Source organism: Mirounga angustirostris, unplaced genomic scaffold (genome assembly GCF_029215605.1).
Source record: "Mirounga angustirostris isolate CCGP_5_RB_7025 unplaced genomic scaffold, mMirAng1.0.hap1 SCAF_17, whole genome shotgun sequence".
Taxonomy (NCBI): domain Eukaryota; kingdom Metazoa; phylum Chordata; class Mammalia; order Carnivora; family Phocidae; genus Mirounga; species Mirounga angustirostris.
The window spans coordinates 2,537,183-2,553,338 of record NW_026991725.1 but is presented as its reverse complement, the minus strand read 5'-3'; the positions used below and the strand labels follow the sequence as shown (position 1 = coordinate 2,553,338).

The 16,156-nt window shown below is 47.5% G+C and overlaps 1 protein-coding gene across 1 annotated transcript; it reads right to left on the bottom strand.

Annotated features, from left to right (window-relative positions):
* Positions 1 to 1,040: 1,040 nt before the first annotated feature.
* Positions 1,041 to 4,574, bottom strand: LIAT1 (ligand of ATE1). The gene is made up of 2 exons (XM_064583475.1): positions 4,258 to 4,574; positions 1,041 to 2,079 (listed from the first exon to the last, which is right to left on the bottom strand). The coding sequence occupies exons 1-2, from the start codon at positions 4,463 to 4,465 to the stop codon at positions 1,589 to 1,591; spliced, it is 699 nt and encodes a 232-aa protein (XP_064439545.1). The 5' UTR covers positions 4,466 to 4,574; the 3' UTR covers positions 1,041 to 1,588.
* Positions 4,575 to 16,156: the final 11,582 nt, after the last annotated feature.

Here is a 16,156-nt window from a genome sequence, read left to right as displayed (position 1 = left end):
GGAGGGCCATCCCTGTCTGCTTGGGGGTCCCTGCCAGAGGAGCCTGCTAACCCCCTCTCTGCCGGGGAGGACGGGGCTCTTCCAAAAGTCCTTTTGCTATATTTTGCCACAATACGATGGCCAGAATGTGACAACTCTGTAAGTGGCCATTTAAGGAAAGGTAAGAGGAGGGCTTCTCTGTCAGCTGGGGCTAGCAGGGACCGAGATGACCACTTCCGCTTCACTTTCAAAAAAGCATTCTGTAATGTTTTGTACTGGCTTTCAACTTCTTCCAAGTATAATTCCTTGGAAGGCAGGAACCTGATCTTAAACCTCCACTACGTCCCTCCTGGACCCTACACCGTGTTGCATAGAGACTACCCCATCCCCTGCACCTCCCAGTCTGCATCTTTGTGCCTGAGGAGGGCCTCTGGGCCAACCTGTTTGGCAGGCTGGAAATGCCAGGAAATTAACACCCCCAGGACCATCCCTCAGCCAATGCCTATGGGCAGTAGAAGGGCCCAGCTTCCTCACGCTCAGAGTACATAATCCTGACAGTGTTTCCCAGTGGGATTAAGCTCCAGTTAGCCAATATGGAAACTGGCTTGACCGTGTCCCTGGATTGGCTGTCTTCCCCTCCCTGTGCCTTCTCTACTGAGCTTTCCTTTGGTTCCCAAATAATCTATTTCCATTTGAGTCTTTGATTCAGGGTCTGCTTCTGGAGAACCCAAACTAACACAACACATTGGCTCCCACTCAATAAATATTGGTGCAAGGGAAGAATATTAATTTAGGACAAGTAGTATAGTAGGACCTTTTTAATGCTCCAGAACTTTGCTTAAAACGCTGTTTTAGGGGATTAGAGGAGGACTATATATATATATATTTTTTTAATTGAAGTAAAATTGGTATGTAACACTACATAAGCTTCAGGTGTCCAACATCATAATTCAGTATTTGTACACGCTACAAAGTGATCACTGCACAAGTCCAGTTACCATCCATCACTGTACAATTGAGCCCCCTCACCTGTTTCCCCCACCCCCAACCCCTTTCCCCTCTGGCAACCACCAGTTTGCTCCCTGGGATGACCATATTTAGAAGAGAAGCAATACCTCTTTTGAGACTTCTCATAATTATCTCCCAGGGATGGAGTTCTGGAACTCAGTTATTTTGAAGACCACATAAGGGCAGGGAGTGTATGTAATTTAAAAAAAGGAAAAAAAGCCTCCGGGATATTTGGGGCATTTTCGTTGGGCCTAGAGAAGCATGCTGTGTGAGGAGTTTTACCCATTAAATTAGCTTAAGAGTTGGAATTGATATAATCTACACACTCTGTCTTTTAGAGGGGAAGATTACAGACATCTGTGATGAGAAATTAAATAACAAAGAGACGCCAAATTATCTAAGAAAAAAAAAATCCAGAAAGAGCTGTGTCCATTACACGGCTGTGCCCTCCCCGGGCCACGAAAGGCACCCTGGTGGAAGGAGAGGCGGGCCCCGTCGACACACCAGACATCTGCTTCCTTCAGGCGTTCTGATTTCCGTTTATTATTATTCTTCTGTGACACAGAAACTGGCAGTGCGGACTTGGCGTCGGGCTGGATTTTCACTCTGGCAGAGCGGCAGCCAGATCAGAGCGCAGCAGCCTGGGCGTGAGGCTTCCTTCCAAGCCGTGGCTGGGCCGGTCGGCTTTCGGCGCGGGCTGCCTGCCCTCAGTGCTGCTCTCTTTATCCGGGAGGTACGGCAGGTTCTCGGGGTTCTCCTGGCCACCCAGGTCAGAGTGGAAGCCCTTGAGGGCCAAAATCCGGTACCGCTTCCTCCGGTTCAGCTTGTATATGCGAATCCTTTCTCTTTCGGCCTCTGGGTCTGCGAGAATTCCGTCCCAACGCAGGCTTTCGTTGATCTGGTTGGAGAGGTTCTCTTCTATTTCAGCAAAATGGGGGAGACTTACAGTGGAGGAGTAAGGGGGGATGGGCCTGTTCTCACCTTTGTCCTGTTTGTGCTCTTGCCTGGGGCCATGATCTTTGCTGGGACTTAAGATGTGGTGAAAGGATGAGGACAGCTGCTGACACTTCAGGCCTGGACTCTGATGTTTATCTGCTGAGCAGACGAGCCGGTTAGCGGGTGCGCTGCCCAAGTCCCCAAAGGTGTACGAGGTGGAGGCCCCTCCTGGCCTAGGGCTCAGAGAGCCAAGCCCACCAGCCTCCTACACACCCACCGGCTCTAGGCTTTTCCTCAAGTCATTTTGGAGAAGGAGGAACCATTTACAGAGCACGTACTAGAGGCCGGTCCTCTGGATAAAGGTTATCAACCCTGTTTTCCAGGTGAAGAAACTGAAACTCCAAAAGTCTACCTTACCAATATCACATAGTAAGTGGCAGGGGTCAGGATTCGAACACAGGCCTGGCTCCCGGTGCCCTGTTCCTATTCTTTCCACTGTGCGATTCATGCTCCATATCTCATCCAGGTACCTTCCAGTTTGAGGAGTCTATGACTCCACCCCTAGTCTGGACTTCTTTATGATGGGAGAAATGGAGTACAGCAGAAAAGCTTCCTAAATCTGATTGTGGAAACCAATATCATGCCAAGCCAGGAAGTACTTTTCTGCTGTGTGGCTTGTACTGAGTTGTTTTTTTCAATTAATAGCATTTCTGAATTATAGAGTCCTCATATAAAGTACTATAAGTTGTGGTTCTTTCATCGGCTCATCCTTCTACTTTTGGGGAGGCAGAAATCCCCCCTAAAAAAAGAGAAAATTAAAAAAGTCCTCTCTGGACATTTCTATGCCTTCCTATTCCTCCAATACTATTTGGTGTCCCCTGCTGACCATATGAATTACATGCCACTATAATTTCCAGAGTTAGGAAAGTAAGCCAAAAGGACAACAGGTTTCCTAATTTGGTTTTGCAGATACAAATGGGGCTTTTTGACCTCAACTCCAGAATTTTTTCCTTGCCTTTCTATTAGGATTCCACCTGAAGAAGTCATTATAACCCTCCCATTGCTCCCTTTCCCAAACTACAAGCATGACACGAGGAAGACTGCCACTCCCTCTGCCTCCAGCTCGCCGGGGGTGCCAGCTCTGCACGCTACAGGCCAGGGCCCCGAAACCTGAACCAAGGACTACCCGTGCTGGAGGTGAGAGCCACCTCCCTGACAGTCAAAGCCCCAGAAGGGGACCACGCAAGTGACACTGGAAACGTAGCACTCATAGGCAGGTCCCTTCTATGTTACTGTTGCATGCTCTCTCCATAAACTGGGTGCTCAGTGCCTTTGTCAAGAAATCTGGGGGGTTCTGGGAGAGGAACTTGGTGAGATATAGGCACTCTGTGGGATTAGGGCAGGTGTTGGTGTGTGTATGTACGTGAGGTGTCCATGGGAGAGACTGGAGTGAGAACCTGAGTGCATGTGTCCAGGCAGTGTTTGGCTGGTGGGGTTTAAGCACATGAGTGTGTAGCCGAGTACCCATACGTACGTGTAGCCTGGGAATGCGTGTGCTGGATGGGGTATCTGTGCTTTAGTTTTATTTGGTGGTTATAATGCTATAAGGGGCTGTTGTTGAGGGTGTTGGGGATTACAAGAGCATGTAGCAGTCACTGGTGTGATGGTGTGTGTGCAGTTGAGGGCTGGCCCTGGCGAATGGGGGGTGGCGGGAGACAGCCCGTGCAGGAAAGATACTTTCTATACATTTACAGGATGTCTGCGTAACATCGAGAGGGCAGGTGCCCCTAACGCATGGAGCAAAAGGCAAAAACCTGTGTTTCTGTGCCTGTTTGTCACCAGTGTCTTAGCATCTTAGGCTTGGGGAAGGTCTCTATGAAGATGAGGGAATCTCTGTAGGAGGCCTTGAAGTTTCAGTGGGGAAAGTGTGGTTATTTAAGATTCTGAGGTTTAGCTGAGGGATTAGGAAATTGAGAGGGTGTCCGTGCAAAGCTGAGCTGCTGTGTGGAGCTGGGAGGCTCTGCGGGAATAATGCTGGGGATGCTGGGGATCTCTGTGGGGTAGAGGGTCTCCATGGATGTTGAAAATTCTCTGTGCAGGATTTGGGGTCTCTGTGGACATGTATGGTTTTTATGGAGAGGGCTGGGTCTTCACTGTGTTGCGTTAAGTGGTACGTGTGGGGAGCGGGAGGACCTCTGTTTGGGACTGGCGAGTTTCTGCTTCTGGTGTGAAGTGGTTCCCAAGTAGATGGGGGTCTCTGAGGACTGGGGATGGGTGAGCTTGGGGAACTCTGGTACGGGGAGCTGAGGCTGCTGCGCTAGCTGCTCGTCTTACCGTCCCCCTTGCCGGACCCCTTGGTCGTCTTCTTCTTCTTTTTCTTCTTCACCTTCCGTTTGTTCGGTTCTGAGGCGCTGCCTGCGATGGGGGGCAGCTTGGCGCCCTGAAAGCCCGCAGTGCCACCCTCTCGCTCCTCCTCGTCGTCCTCGTCGTCCTCGCCCTCTTCGCCGTACCCCGACGCCCCCGCTCCACCGCGGCAGTCCATTCGCCCTCCGCGCCGCCACCCGCGCCAGGGACAGCCCAAGACCCCCGCCGCCGAGCCCGCGGCCGCAGGAGCTAAGCGCCCGGCCAGCGCCACGCGTCTCCATGGCGACCGCCGCACACCGCGCGTGCGCAATCCGGAAGCTGCCGCCCAGGGGCCTCCCGGGGATGTAGGTGTGCGCACGCGCCGTTCAGCCTGTGCGAGAACTTGGCACAGTCCGAGGCGCGTCGGGAGGAGTGAGTGGAGAGTTGCCAGAACTTGGCCTGTCACATACGTCCACATCTGTGCCTTTTAAAATGCTGTTGGTTGTCTCCCTCAATTTTTTATCTCCCGAGTTCCAGTCTCGTTCGTCTACCGTGGCCTTTCAAGCCCAACGCGCCTCAAACAAACTTGCTTCTCCGTGGTGCTCAGTGAACAAAATAGCTGGACAGGCGGAAACCTGGCGGCCCTCCTTCCCCGACACTCACCCAGGCCGGGACTCTGGCCATGCCTGGCACTTGAACTTCTCTTTTTTTTTAAAGATTTTATTTATTTATTTGAGAGAGAGAATGAGAGACAGAGAGCATGAGAGGGGGGAGGGTCAGAGGGAGAAGCAGACTCCCCGCTGAGCAGGGAGCTGGATGCGGGACTCGATCCCGGGACTCCAGGATCATGACCCGAGCCGAAGGCAGCCGCTCAACCAACTGAGCCACCCAGGCGCCCGGCACTTGAGCTTCTGAACCCCCCTCCTAAATGGTCTCCCTGCTTCCAAACCCTCCTCGCAAATTCTTTATCCAACACCTGCTGCCACGAACTTTTAAAGACAATTGGCTAATTTCACTCTCTTGCTTAAAGCCCTCCAGTTGTCCCCATCACAATACCTATCAAGACTGAACTTTAGTGTGGCTTACAAGGCCTGGTGTGATCTGTCTGCTTTTTCATGACGGGTTTATCCACCACAGGTTGTATTTTCCAAAAACGGCTGCAGTAATAGCTCTCATCCCCCCTTGCTCTTCTAGAATCTTGCCACTTCCACATCAAGAGACAGAGTCTAATTCCACTCCCCTTCAATCTAGGTGGGTTTGGTTGACTCACTTGTAACCCATGGAATGTGGTGAAAGTGATGCTGTCCCTTCTTAACTAGTTCATAAAACGTAATGCAACAGCATCCTTGTTAGCCTTGGAGACCCGAGCTCCCTGGAAGGAAGTCTGAGTACCTGGAGGCTGCCATGCTGTGAAGAAGCCCAAACAAGACCACATGGAAAGACCATAAAACTGTGTGAAGGGAGAGAGAGCGAGAGGCCCCAGCTGCTCCAGTCCCCGACTTTCCACATCCAGCCATAGTCTGACTGCAACAGCAGGAGAGACCACTCCCCCACCCCCAGGCCAGTCTCACCCAGCCAAGCCCTTCCAGAGTTCCTGACCCAAAGAAATTGTAAGAGATAATAAAATGATTATAATGGTTGACATTTCTAAGTTTTGGGGTGACAAGATACGCAGCAATAGGTTACTGGAACACCAGGGTTTTTTTAGCCATTTTAGTATGTATGAAGTCATGTTTCCCTGTTCTTATAGCGGCCATTTCCCTGAGGACTAATGATGTTGAGGGCTTTTTTGACTGCTTATTGGCCATTTGTATATCTTACTTTGTGAGGTGTCTGTTGGAAGTCTTTTCCCATTTTGTAATTGGAATGTTTTTATTTTTAGTGCCAATTTGTAAGAGCTCTTTACATGTCTTGAATATACATCCTTTCCCAGTTTTATGGCTGCAAAGATATTTTTCCAGGTCTGCAGCTTGTCAGTTATTTTCTTAATAGTGCTCTTGATAAGCAGACATTTTAAATTCTGATGAAGCCATTTTAGCAGGGTTTTTCTTCCCTTTTGTATCCTGCTCAAGGACAGTCTTCTGTTTTCGTCAAGAAGCTTTATGGGCCTGGGGTTTAAGGTTAGGTCCATGATCCACCTCAAATTAATGTTGTGAATAAGGTCAAATAAGGGTCAAGATTCATTTTTTTCCAAATCGATTTCCAGTTGTTTCAGCAATTTTCATTGAAGAGACATTCCTTTCCCCATTGACTTGACTTGGCAATTTTTGGAAAATCAACTAACTGTATATGTATGAATCCATTTCTGGATTCTATTCTGTTCTGTCAATCTATTTGTCTCTCCTTCCACTGATACCACACTGTCCTGGTTATTGTAAGCTTTTTTAAAATTTTATTTTATCTTATTTTATTTATTTGAGAGAGAGAGAGAGAGCCACAAGTGGGGGAGAGGAGGGGCAGAGGGAGAGGAAGAAGCAGACTCCTGCTGAGCATGGAGCCTGATGCAGGGTTCGATCCCAGGACCCTGAGATCACGACCTGAGCTAAAGGCAGCCGCTTAACAGACTGAGCCACCCAAGTGCCCCTCTGGTTATTGTAAGCTTTATAGCAAATGTTGGTATCAGGTAGTGTATGTCCTCCAGCTCTATTCATTTTGAAGATTGACTATTCTAGAGCCTTTGCTTTTCCATATACATTTTCAAATCATCTTGTCTATTTCTTCAAGATAGCCTGCTGGGATTTTGATGGTGATTGCATCAAATCTATCAAGTTTGGCACTCTTTTACTCAGTAATGACAGTCATTAGTATTGATCCACACACAGGCATGCGTGGACACATTACTCTCTAAGGGACCCTTCTGTTATTCAGTATGTGTGTCCTCAGTCCTCTCAGACACTGGCAAGCTCTCAATATTGTCCAGCACAACCCTATACACGGTGAGTGCTTGGTATCTGCCCCTTGCCTGTCTGCTTTTATCCCTAGGAGCTAAGTGAAATGTAAATGACAGAGATCCTTTGTGCAAATGATCACCTGCTAGACAAGATGTCAGGGTTTGCTTTCCAGGTACACTGCCCTACTCACCCTGGTGCTTGCAGACAGGTGCTTGGAAAGGCTGTCTTCTCTCCCTTTCCAAGAAAGGCTGGCATGGCTTCCCTCTCAGATGGTCCTCCTTGCCTGGGTGCTCATCTGCCAGGAGATGGCTTGACCAAAGATTTTATTTATTTATTTGACAGAGAGAGACACAGCCAGAGAGGGAACACAGCAGGGGGAGTGGGAGAGGGAGAAGCAGGCTCCCCGCTGAGCAGGGAGCTCAATGCGGGGCTCGATCCCAGAACCCTGGGATCATGACCCGAGCTGAAGGCAGATGCCTAACGACTGAGCCACCCAGGCACCCCTTGACCACATTTCTATTCCTGATTTCATTGAGGTTATGCTGAGCCAGCCAGTCAGCTTTGAAAGAGAAAATTCACACTCAGCAAAGGAATACATTTTTTTTTTTAAGATTTTATTTATTTGGGGGCCTGGGTGGCTCAGTTGGTTAAGTGACTGCCTTCGGCTCGGGTCATGATCCTTGTAGTCCCTGGATCGAGTCCCGCATCAGGCTCCTTGCTTGGCAAGGAGTCTGCTTCTCCCTCTGATCCTCCCTCCTCTCATGTGCTCTCTCTCTCATTCTCTCTCTCTCTCAAATAAATAAATAAAATCTTTAAAAAAAAAAGATTTTATTTATTTATTTGACACAGAGAGAAAGACAGCGAGAGAGGGAACACAAGCAAGGGGAGTGGGAGAGGGAGAAGCAGGCCCCCTGCAAAGCAGGGAGCCCGACGTGGGGCTCGATCCCAGGGCCGCAGGATCATGACCCGAGCCGAAGGCAGACGCCTAATGACTGAGCCACTCAGGCGCCCCAGGAATACATTTTTTTTTTTAAAGATTTTATTTATTTATTTGACAGAGAGAGACACAGCGAGAGAGGGAACACAAGCAGGGGAAGCGGGAGAGGGAGAAGCAGGCTTCCCGCGGAGCAGGGAGCCCGATGCGCGGCTCGATCCCAGGACCCTGGGATCAGGACCTGAGCTGAAGGCAGATGCTTAACGACTGAGCCACCCAGGTGCCCCAGGAATACATTTTTTAAAAAGATTTTATTTATTCATTTATTTGAGAGACAGAGAGAGAGTGTGAGTAGGGGAGGAGCAGAGGAAGAGGGACAGACAGATTCCCTGCAGAGTGGGGAGCTCAATGCCAGGCTCCATCCCATGACCATGACCAGGATCATGACCTGAGCCAAAATCAAGAGTTGGACACTTAACTGACTGAGCCACCCAGACGCCCCCCACCCCCGTTTTTTTTTTTTTTAAAGATTTATATATTTATTTATTTTATTTGAGAGAGAAGAGCACAAGTGGGGGGAGGGGCAGAGGGAGAGGGAGAGAATCTAAGCGGACTCCCAGCTGACCACAGATCCTGACACCGGGCTCAACTCAGAGCTTGATCCCAGGACCCTGAGATCATGACCTGAGCTGAAATCAAGAGTTGGACACCTAACTGACTGAGCCACCCAGGACCCCAGGAATGCATTTTTGGGATTTGGGGGTTTGCATTTTTTGTTTTTTAAAAATATTTATTTATTTGATAGAGTGAGTGAGAGAGAGCATAAGCGGGGGGGGGGGGGGGGGAGAGGGAGAGGGAGAAGCTGACCCCACGCTGAGCAGGGAACCCGATGTGGGACTTGATCCCAGGGTCCTGGGATCATGACCTGAGTCGGAAGGCAGACACTTAGTTGACTGAGCCACCCAGGCCCCCAGAATGCATTTTTGAATAATCATAAAAATCTCTTGCGAAGTGACTTGCTCAATCTCTCTGTGTTAATTGGCCACCAAGTCAGGCCTGAAATTGCAATTGAACTAATGTGAGTTCCCTCCTTGGTGAGTTCCAGGTAGAGACTACACCAGGTGGAGTTTCAGACAAAGGAAATTTTATTTGCAGCAAATAAGGAGACCATGAGGAATAACTTCCAAAGCTATGACTTGCAATGCTGTGACTCCCTGAGCAGGGGTGAATGGGTCTCTTTTATTTAGGGTTAGGATCAATATTCAGAAAGAGGAGTTTTGTCATTGTATGTAGAGGTGGGCATAAGGTCACATCTGGGTCTTAAGGAAATGCGCCTAAGCGTGCGTACATTGTATGTTACGTTAATGAGTTTCAGCTCCTCCTTGGGTGGAGATTTCAGCATCAGATTTTAGCATTATAATGAGGGTAGAGATAACTCTCATACTAGGTCTTTCTGCACAGCTGTGAGTCTTTGGTTGAGCTCAAACTGGTCTGGGTGGTCAGGGCGGTCCTTATTGCTTAGAGGGTAGTTTCGGTTTCTATCACAGGATGCTATGCCTGTGGGATCTTTTGCCTGAGTTAAAAGATAAGCTGGAAATATGGTGCCTGGCGGGCTCAGTCAGTAGTGCCTGCATGTCTTGATCTTGGGGTTGTGGGTTCTAGCCCCACGTTGAGGGTAGAGTTTACTTATAAAAAAAAAGCTGGAGGGCGCCTGGGTGGCTCAGTCGGTTAAGCGACTGCCTTCGGCTCAGGGCACGATCCTGGAGTCCCGGGATCGAGTCCCGCATCGGGCTCCCTGCTCGGCAGGGAGTCTGCTTCTCCCTCTGACCCTCCTCCTCTCATGCTCTCTGTCTCTCGTTCTCTCTCGCAAAAAAAACAAAAACAAAAACAAAAACAAAAAACTGGAAAGAAGAACTTAAGGAAACAACAGTGAATGGGTACACGCAGGTGGGCAGTAAAGGTCAGGTTTTGGAGTCTTGCTGGTGACAAAACCCACCTTCCTAGCTCTATATCCCTTGCAGGAGAGCCATCGATTTTACCATGATATTCACTGACCGACAGAAGAGCTGATAGTGTTTTTATAATTGTTACAGCTTCCTTGTTTATAGTTTCTCCTTGTGGTCTCAGTGGCTGGTATTGTTTTGAGCAGGTAAAAGCTGAGGTTTCTTTATAAGGATCAAGTTTCCCTTTGGCCAGCGCTTGACGTGGGCATGCCTTGGAGAACTTGTGACTTTACCCCATCCTGCTACCTGCTCAGCCTGTGTCCCTGCAGCTGGCTGGGCTATGGTTCCTGCTCCCTGGTCTGTCCTGCCTACTGTCTCCATGCTCAGTTTCTTTCCCAAGGCCACCAGGCAGTTTCCATACCTCAGCAGCACCAGCCTTAGACTTGGGCAAAGGGAGACCCTGCCCTGGGTCTTGTGCTTCACAGGACCCCGCTCTGACTCTCCTCCAGCTCTCTCCCTCCTAAGGGACAGGAAATCTGTGGAATCGAGTGGTCCTGCTCTCCTAGTCCCTCTCCCCCATCCTTTAACCCACAATCTGAGTCTCGGCGGGTCTTGGATTTTATTGCCCAAATGACCCCAGCCCCTGTGTAGGGCCTGTCTGGGCCTCTTTCCTGAGCCTATCCTCCCAAGTAGCCCTGGGCCAAGGACAGCATAGATGGCAACTCGATAGGCAGACTGAGGTGTCTGGACCTATTCATTCAAGGACCTTGTCAGTGCAGGATGGAGCTGGGAATGGGAAGAGGGGTGGCAGGCCCTGGGCTAGGTGCAGAATTTCAAAGGCACTGAAATTTTAAATTAAAATCTAGCCTTCCAGATTGTTATGAAGGTCTGTTTGTCAAGGTGGGAAATAGTACATCTTTTATTTCACAGTGTGTCAATTTAATTTATAACTCTTAATATTTAGACATAGGGTACGTGGGCCTCCATTTCTACTCTTGCCCCAGGCTTTCTTTGCAGCTGTTAAGAGCAAGTCTGTTCTTTATCTTTCCTCCTTTTATTACCCACTCCAACCACTTCCTGATTTTCACTTGTTAAATAACAAAACTCCAACTGAATAAATTTGAAGATCTAATTGGCCTTATCAATCTATTCATGAATTGAACAGCATCCCAATATCTAGCAAGTAGAGAGATGCTCCGCTGAACCAATGAAAGAAAGGTTTTTAAAGACAGAGAGAGGGGAAAAAGGGAAGGGAGGAAGGAAAGAAGGTGGGAAAGAAGGAAGGAAGGGAGGTGGGAAGGAAGGAAGGGAGGGAGGGAGGGAGGGAGGAAGGGAGGAAGGGAGGTGGAAAGGAAGGAAGGAAGGGAGGGAGGAAGGAAGATGGGAAGGGAGGAAGGGAGGAAGGGAGGTGGAAAGGAAGGAAGGAAGGGTGGTAGGAAGGAGGGAAGGTGGGAAGGAAGGAGGGAAAGAAGGAAGGGAGGGAGGGAGGAAGGAAGAGGTGGGAAGGAGGGAAGGAAGGAAGGGAGAGAGGAGGGAAGGAAGGAAGGAAGGAAGAGTGGAGGGAGGGAGGAAGGAAGGAAATTATTAGCAAGGAATGCATTGTTTAGGCAAGATTGCCCCCCTAAGGGGAGTGGAAGGGTTATATCAGTAAATTTCCTAGTATTGACCAGGAAATTCCATGTCGACTGGTTAAAGGTTACATTTCTGGGAGTTTGAAACTGCAGTTAGGTTAGGTGAGTCTTGGTTAGCTGACTTGGCCTAAGTGATGCCACTTTGGGCCTGTGGTTTTCTTTTTTACACACTTCATACCTCATGTTACCTTAAAAAAAAAAAAAAGTTGAAGGAAAACCCTACAACCAGTTAAATAAATTGCACTATATCCATATGGTGGAGTCCCTGGCAGCTTCTGAAACAGAATGAGGCAGCTTGATTTAGACCGATGCGGGACAGAGGCCAAGAGAGTGCTCATGGCGGAGAATAGTGCAGAGCAGTGTAAATGGTTTGCTAACACCTGCTAGCCACCCTTCCTCTCCTCCCCTCCCCTCCCCTCCCCTCCCCTCCCCTCCCCTCCCCTCCAGGCCCCCGAGCTTGCTGCTTCTTCAACACGCTGAGACAGCTCAGCTCCCGTCTTTATGCTTGCTGCCCCGGAACAGTCTTGCTCTAGATGTCCTGCCTTCATTCTAAAGGGTACCAGAATATGCCACCCCAAAATACACCTCTTTGGAATATGGTTTATTTTGAGCTAAAGGCCATTGAGAACTAGCAGACACAGGAGAAGCTCTAAAAAGCTCTTGTAACGGAAACTGACATTTATAAAAGAAATTTACATTTGTAGAGATGTCTCCTTCTCCCCTACCAGAAGAAACGAACTCTTAGTTCCAAGAAGTCACTGACTTAAATCTGCATAACAAACCTTACTAGACAGCCCTTGCTTACCGTACTTCTCCCGGTCACCTTCCCCTATTCCCTCCCCACCTAAAAGCCTCAAATCCCTATTCTTTTGTTTAGCCTAAGACTGTATACAAGCCTCAAGCACCTGGCCCCCTCCTTGGCCACATTTTTTTCTTTGTAAGCTCTGGTGTATAGATAATTAAAACTTTTATTCTCTTGTAAATCTGTCTTCTATCAGTTTAATTCACAGGTCCTACGACCGAACAAACGGTGGAGGATAGATACAATTCAAATATTACCTTATGAGAAGCCTTTCCTGACTACTGTCCCTGACTGCCCTTTATTTTCCTCCAGAGCATTTATCATCCTTTGACATCTACATCTAGTTGTTTGTGCCTCCTCTGTCTCTGCTAGAATATAAGCTGGAGACTTTGTTTTGTTCACTGCTGTACCTGCAACACCTAAAGCAGTGCTTGACATACAACAAGCACTCAATAAATACTTATTAGGGGTGCGTGGCTGGCTTAGTCGGAGGAGCATGCGACTCTTGATCTTCGGGTTGTGGGTTTGAGCCCCACACTGGGTGTAGAAATTACTAAAAATAAATAAACTTTATTTTATTTTTTAAGATTTCATTTATTTATTTGTCAGAGAAGGAACACAAGCAGGAGGAGTGGGAGAGGGAGAAGCAGGCTTCCCGCCGAGCAGGGAGCCCAATGCGGGGCTCGATCCCAGGACCCTGGGATCATGACCTGAGCCGAAGGTAGACGCTTAACCACTGAGCCACCCAGGTGCCCCTAAATAAACTTTAAAAGAAATAAATGCTTATTAAATAACACATGTGTAAAAAATATATGCCATATATGGGGCACCTGGGTGGCTCAGTTGGTTGAGCATCTGACTCTTGATCTCAGCTCAGGTCCTGATCTCAGGGTCGTGAGTTCAAGCCCTGTGTTGGACTGCACACTGCCATAGAGCATACTTAAACAAAACAAAACAAAACGTAAATACACATATATATTTGTGTGTGTGTGTGCCTGGCATAGTGCTAAAAGGATATATAAGAATCAGGGGAGACAATTTTCACTTTATCTTCTTTTATGATACTTGACTTTGTTGTCCAATGCATATAATACTTATTTTTTAAATGATTTTTTTAAAGTTCCATAAATTCATCAGTAGGAGTAAGAATTTTATTTTATTATTTTAAAAAACTTTTTAAGAGTAAGACTTTTCAAAATGTGGTCGAGTCCCATGATGGAACTAATTTTATTTTATGGGAATGAAAAGCAAACAAACTATGGTCAAATGTGACCACATGGATGAATCTCTCAAATGTTGAGCAAAAAAGTTGCAAAATATAGATAAGCAAATCTATAGAGACAGAAAGCAGATTAGTGGTTGCCAGGGGGTGGGAAGAAGGGGGAAACAGGAAGTAATTACTTAGTGGATGTGGGGGTTTCTTTTAGTGTGATGAAAAATTTTGAAATTAGAGAGAAGTGGTGGTTGCACAACACTGTGAATGCACTCAATACCCTACGCTGTACACTTTAAAATGGTTAATTGTAGGGGCACCTGGGTGGCTCAGTGGGTTAAGCCTCTGACTTCAGCTCAAGTCATGATCTCAGGGTCATGGGATCGAGCCCTGTGTCAGGCTCCGCGGTTAGGGGGACGTCTGCTTGAGATTCTCTCTCTCTCTCTCCCTCTCCCTCTGCCCCTCTTCCCCTCTAAAATAAAATAAATAAATGAAATCTTTAAAAAATAAAATGAGTTCATTCAAGTTTTAGAAACTGAGCAATTATGGGGCACCTGGGAGGCTCAGTTGGTTGTGTCTGCCTTTGGCTCGGGTCATGATCTCACGGTCCTGGGATCAAGCCTGGCATCTGGCTCCCTGCTCAGTGGGCAGTCTGCTTCTCCTTCTCTCTCTCCTCCTCCCCCTGCTTTGCTCTCTCTCTCTCTCTCAAATAAATGAATAAAATCTTAAAAAAATAAAAAAGCATAGAGAATTTTACCATTTACATAAAGTTTAAAGCACAAAAAACAATATTTCATTTTAGGATGCACAGGTATGTGGTAGAAGTATAAAGGAATGCAGGGAAACCAGAAACACTGAATTCTAGAAAAGGTTACCTCTGGAGGTTGGGAGGTGATCATAACCAGAAAGATTATACAAGGTGCTTCCACTGTATTGGAAACATTTCATTTTTAAAAAATTTTAAATTCTTTTTTAAGTAATCTCTACATCCAAAGTGGGGCTGAAACTCATGACCAAGATCTTGATCATGATCAAGAATTGCATATCTACTGACTGAGCCAGCCCCAGAAACATTTCATTTCTTTTTTTTTTTTTAAGATTTTATTTATTTATTTGACAAAGAGAGACACAGCAAGAGAAGACACACAAGCAGGGGGAGTGGGAGAGGGAGACATGTGTGTACATAACTTACTTATTTTGTTTTTAGAGAGGGAAATAGGGGAGAGGCAGAGGAAGAGAGAATCTTAAGCAGGCTCCACACCCAGCATGGAGCAAATACAGGGCTTGATCGTACGACCCTGAGCTGAAACCAAGAGTCGGATGCTTAACCAACTGAACCACCCAGGTACCCCCATTTATGTATAATTTATATTATTCCTTATACTTTTTGGTATGTCTAAAATATATTTTTTTAAGTTTTTATTTTTATTCATTTACTTGAGTAATCTCTACACCCAACGTGGGGCTTGAACTCACAACCCTGAGATCAAGAGTCACATGCCCTTCCAACTAAGCCAGCCAGGTGCCCATCTAAAATGTTTTCTAAGCAATTCAAAACTTCACACAACTCCAGCCTGTACATTTCCTTAGGATCCTATTATCTGCTAAACTGTGTCACCTCCATTCCCATGTTGAAATCCTAACCCCCAGTACTTCAGAATGTGACTGTATTTAGACATAGGATCTTTAAAGCAGTAATAAATGAAAATGAGGATATTAGAGTGGGCCCTAGTTTATTGTGACTGATACCATTATAATTAGGATACAGCTTACACAGAGGGACAACCATATGAGGACACATCAAGAAGAGGGCTGTCTACAAGCCAAGGAAAGAGGCCTCGGAAGAAACCACTCCTGTCAGCACCCTGATCTTGGACTTCTACCCTCAATAAATGTGGGAAATAAATTTCTGTTGTTTAACCCCCTGTAGTCCGCGGTACTTTGTTGTGACAGCCTGAGTAGACTCATCGGGATTTTTGTCTTCCACCTTCCCCCACACCCCACCCCCAGCCCCCTTCATCCCCCTTCCCCATAGACCACAGCTTTACCTCTCCACTTCCTATGCTCCACCTTATACCAGGCTCACTGAGTGACTTCCTGGTATGTTCAGCCACCAGAGCAGACAAATACAGCACAGAAAAGAATGGGATCTGCCATTGACTGAAAGACTGATCCTCCCATCTCCTGGTTTTAGCATTTTAAGTACTCTCTGTACCCAAAGTGGGGCTTGAACTCACGACCCTGTGATCAAGAGTCACACACTTTACTGACTGAGCCAGCCAGGCGCCCCTTGTTTTTAGCATTTAAAAAACTCATCTCCAGACCTGAACCCAGACCCTGTAAGAGCTGGGGTTCCAGAGGGAGAAACTGGCAGGGGAAATGCCAGAAGCTTGGAGAACTGTTTGGGCTGACCCGAGGCCTGGGGTGGGGGGAGCCACCCAGCTACCCACCTGCCCCACCCCAGCTGGCTGCATCC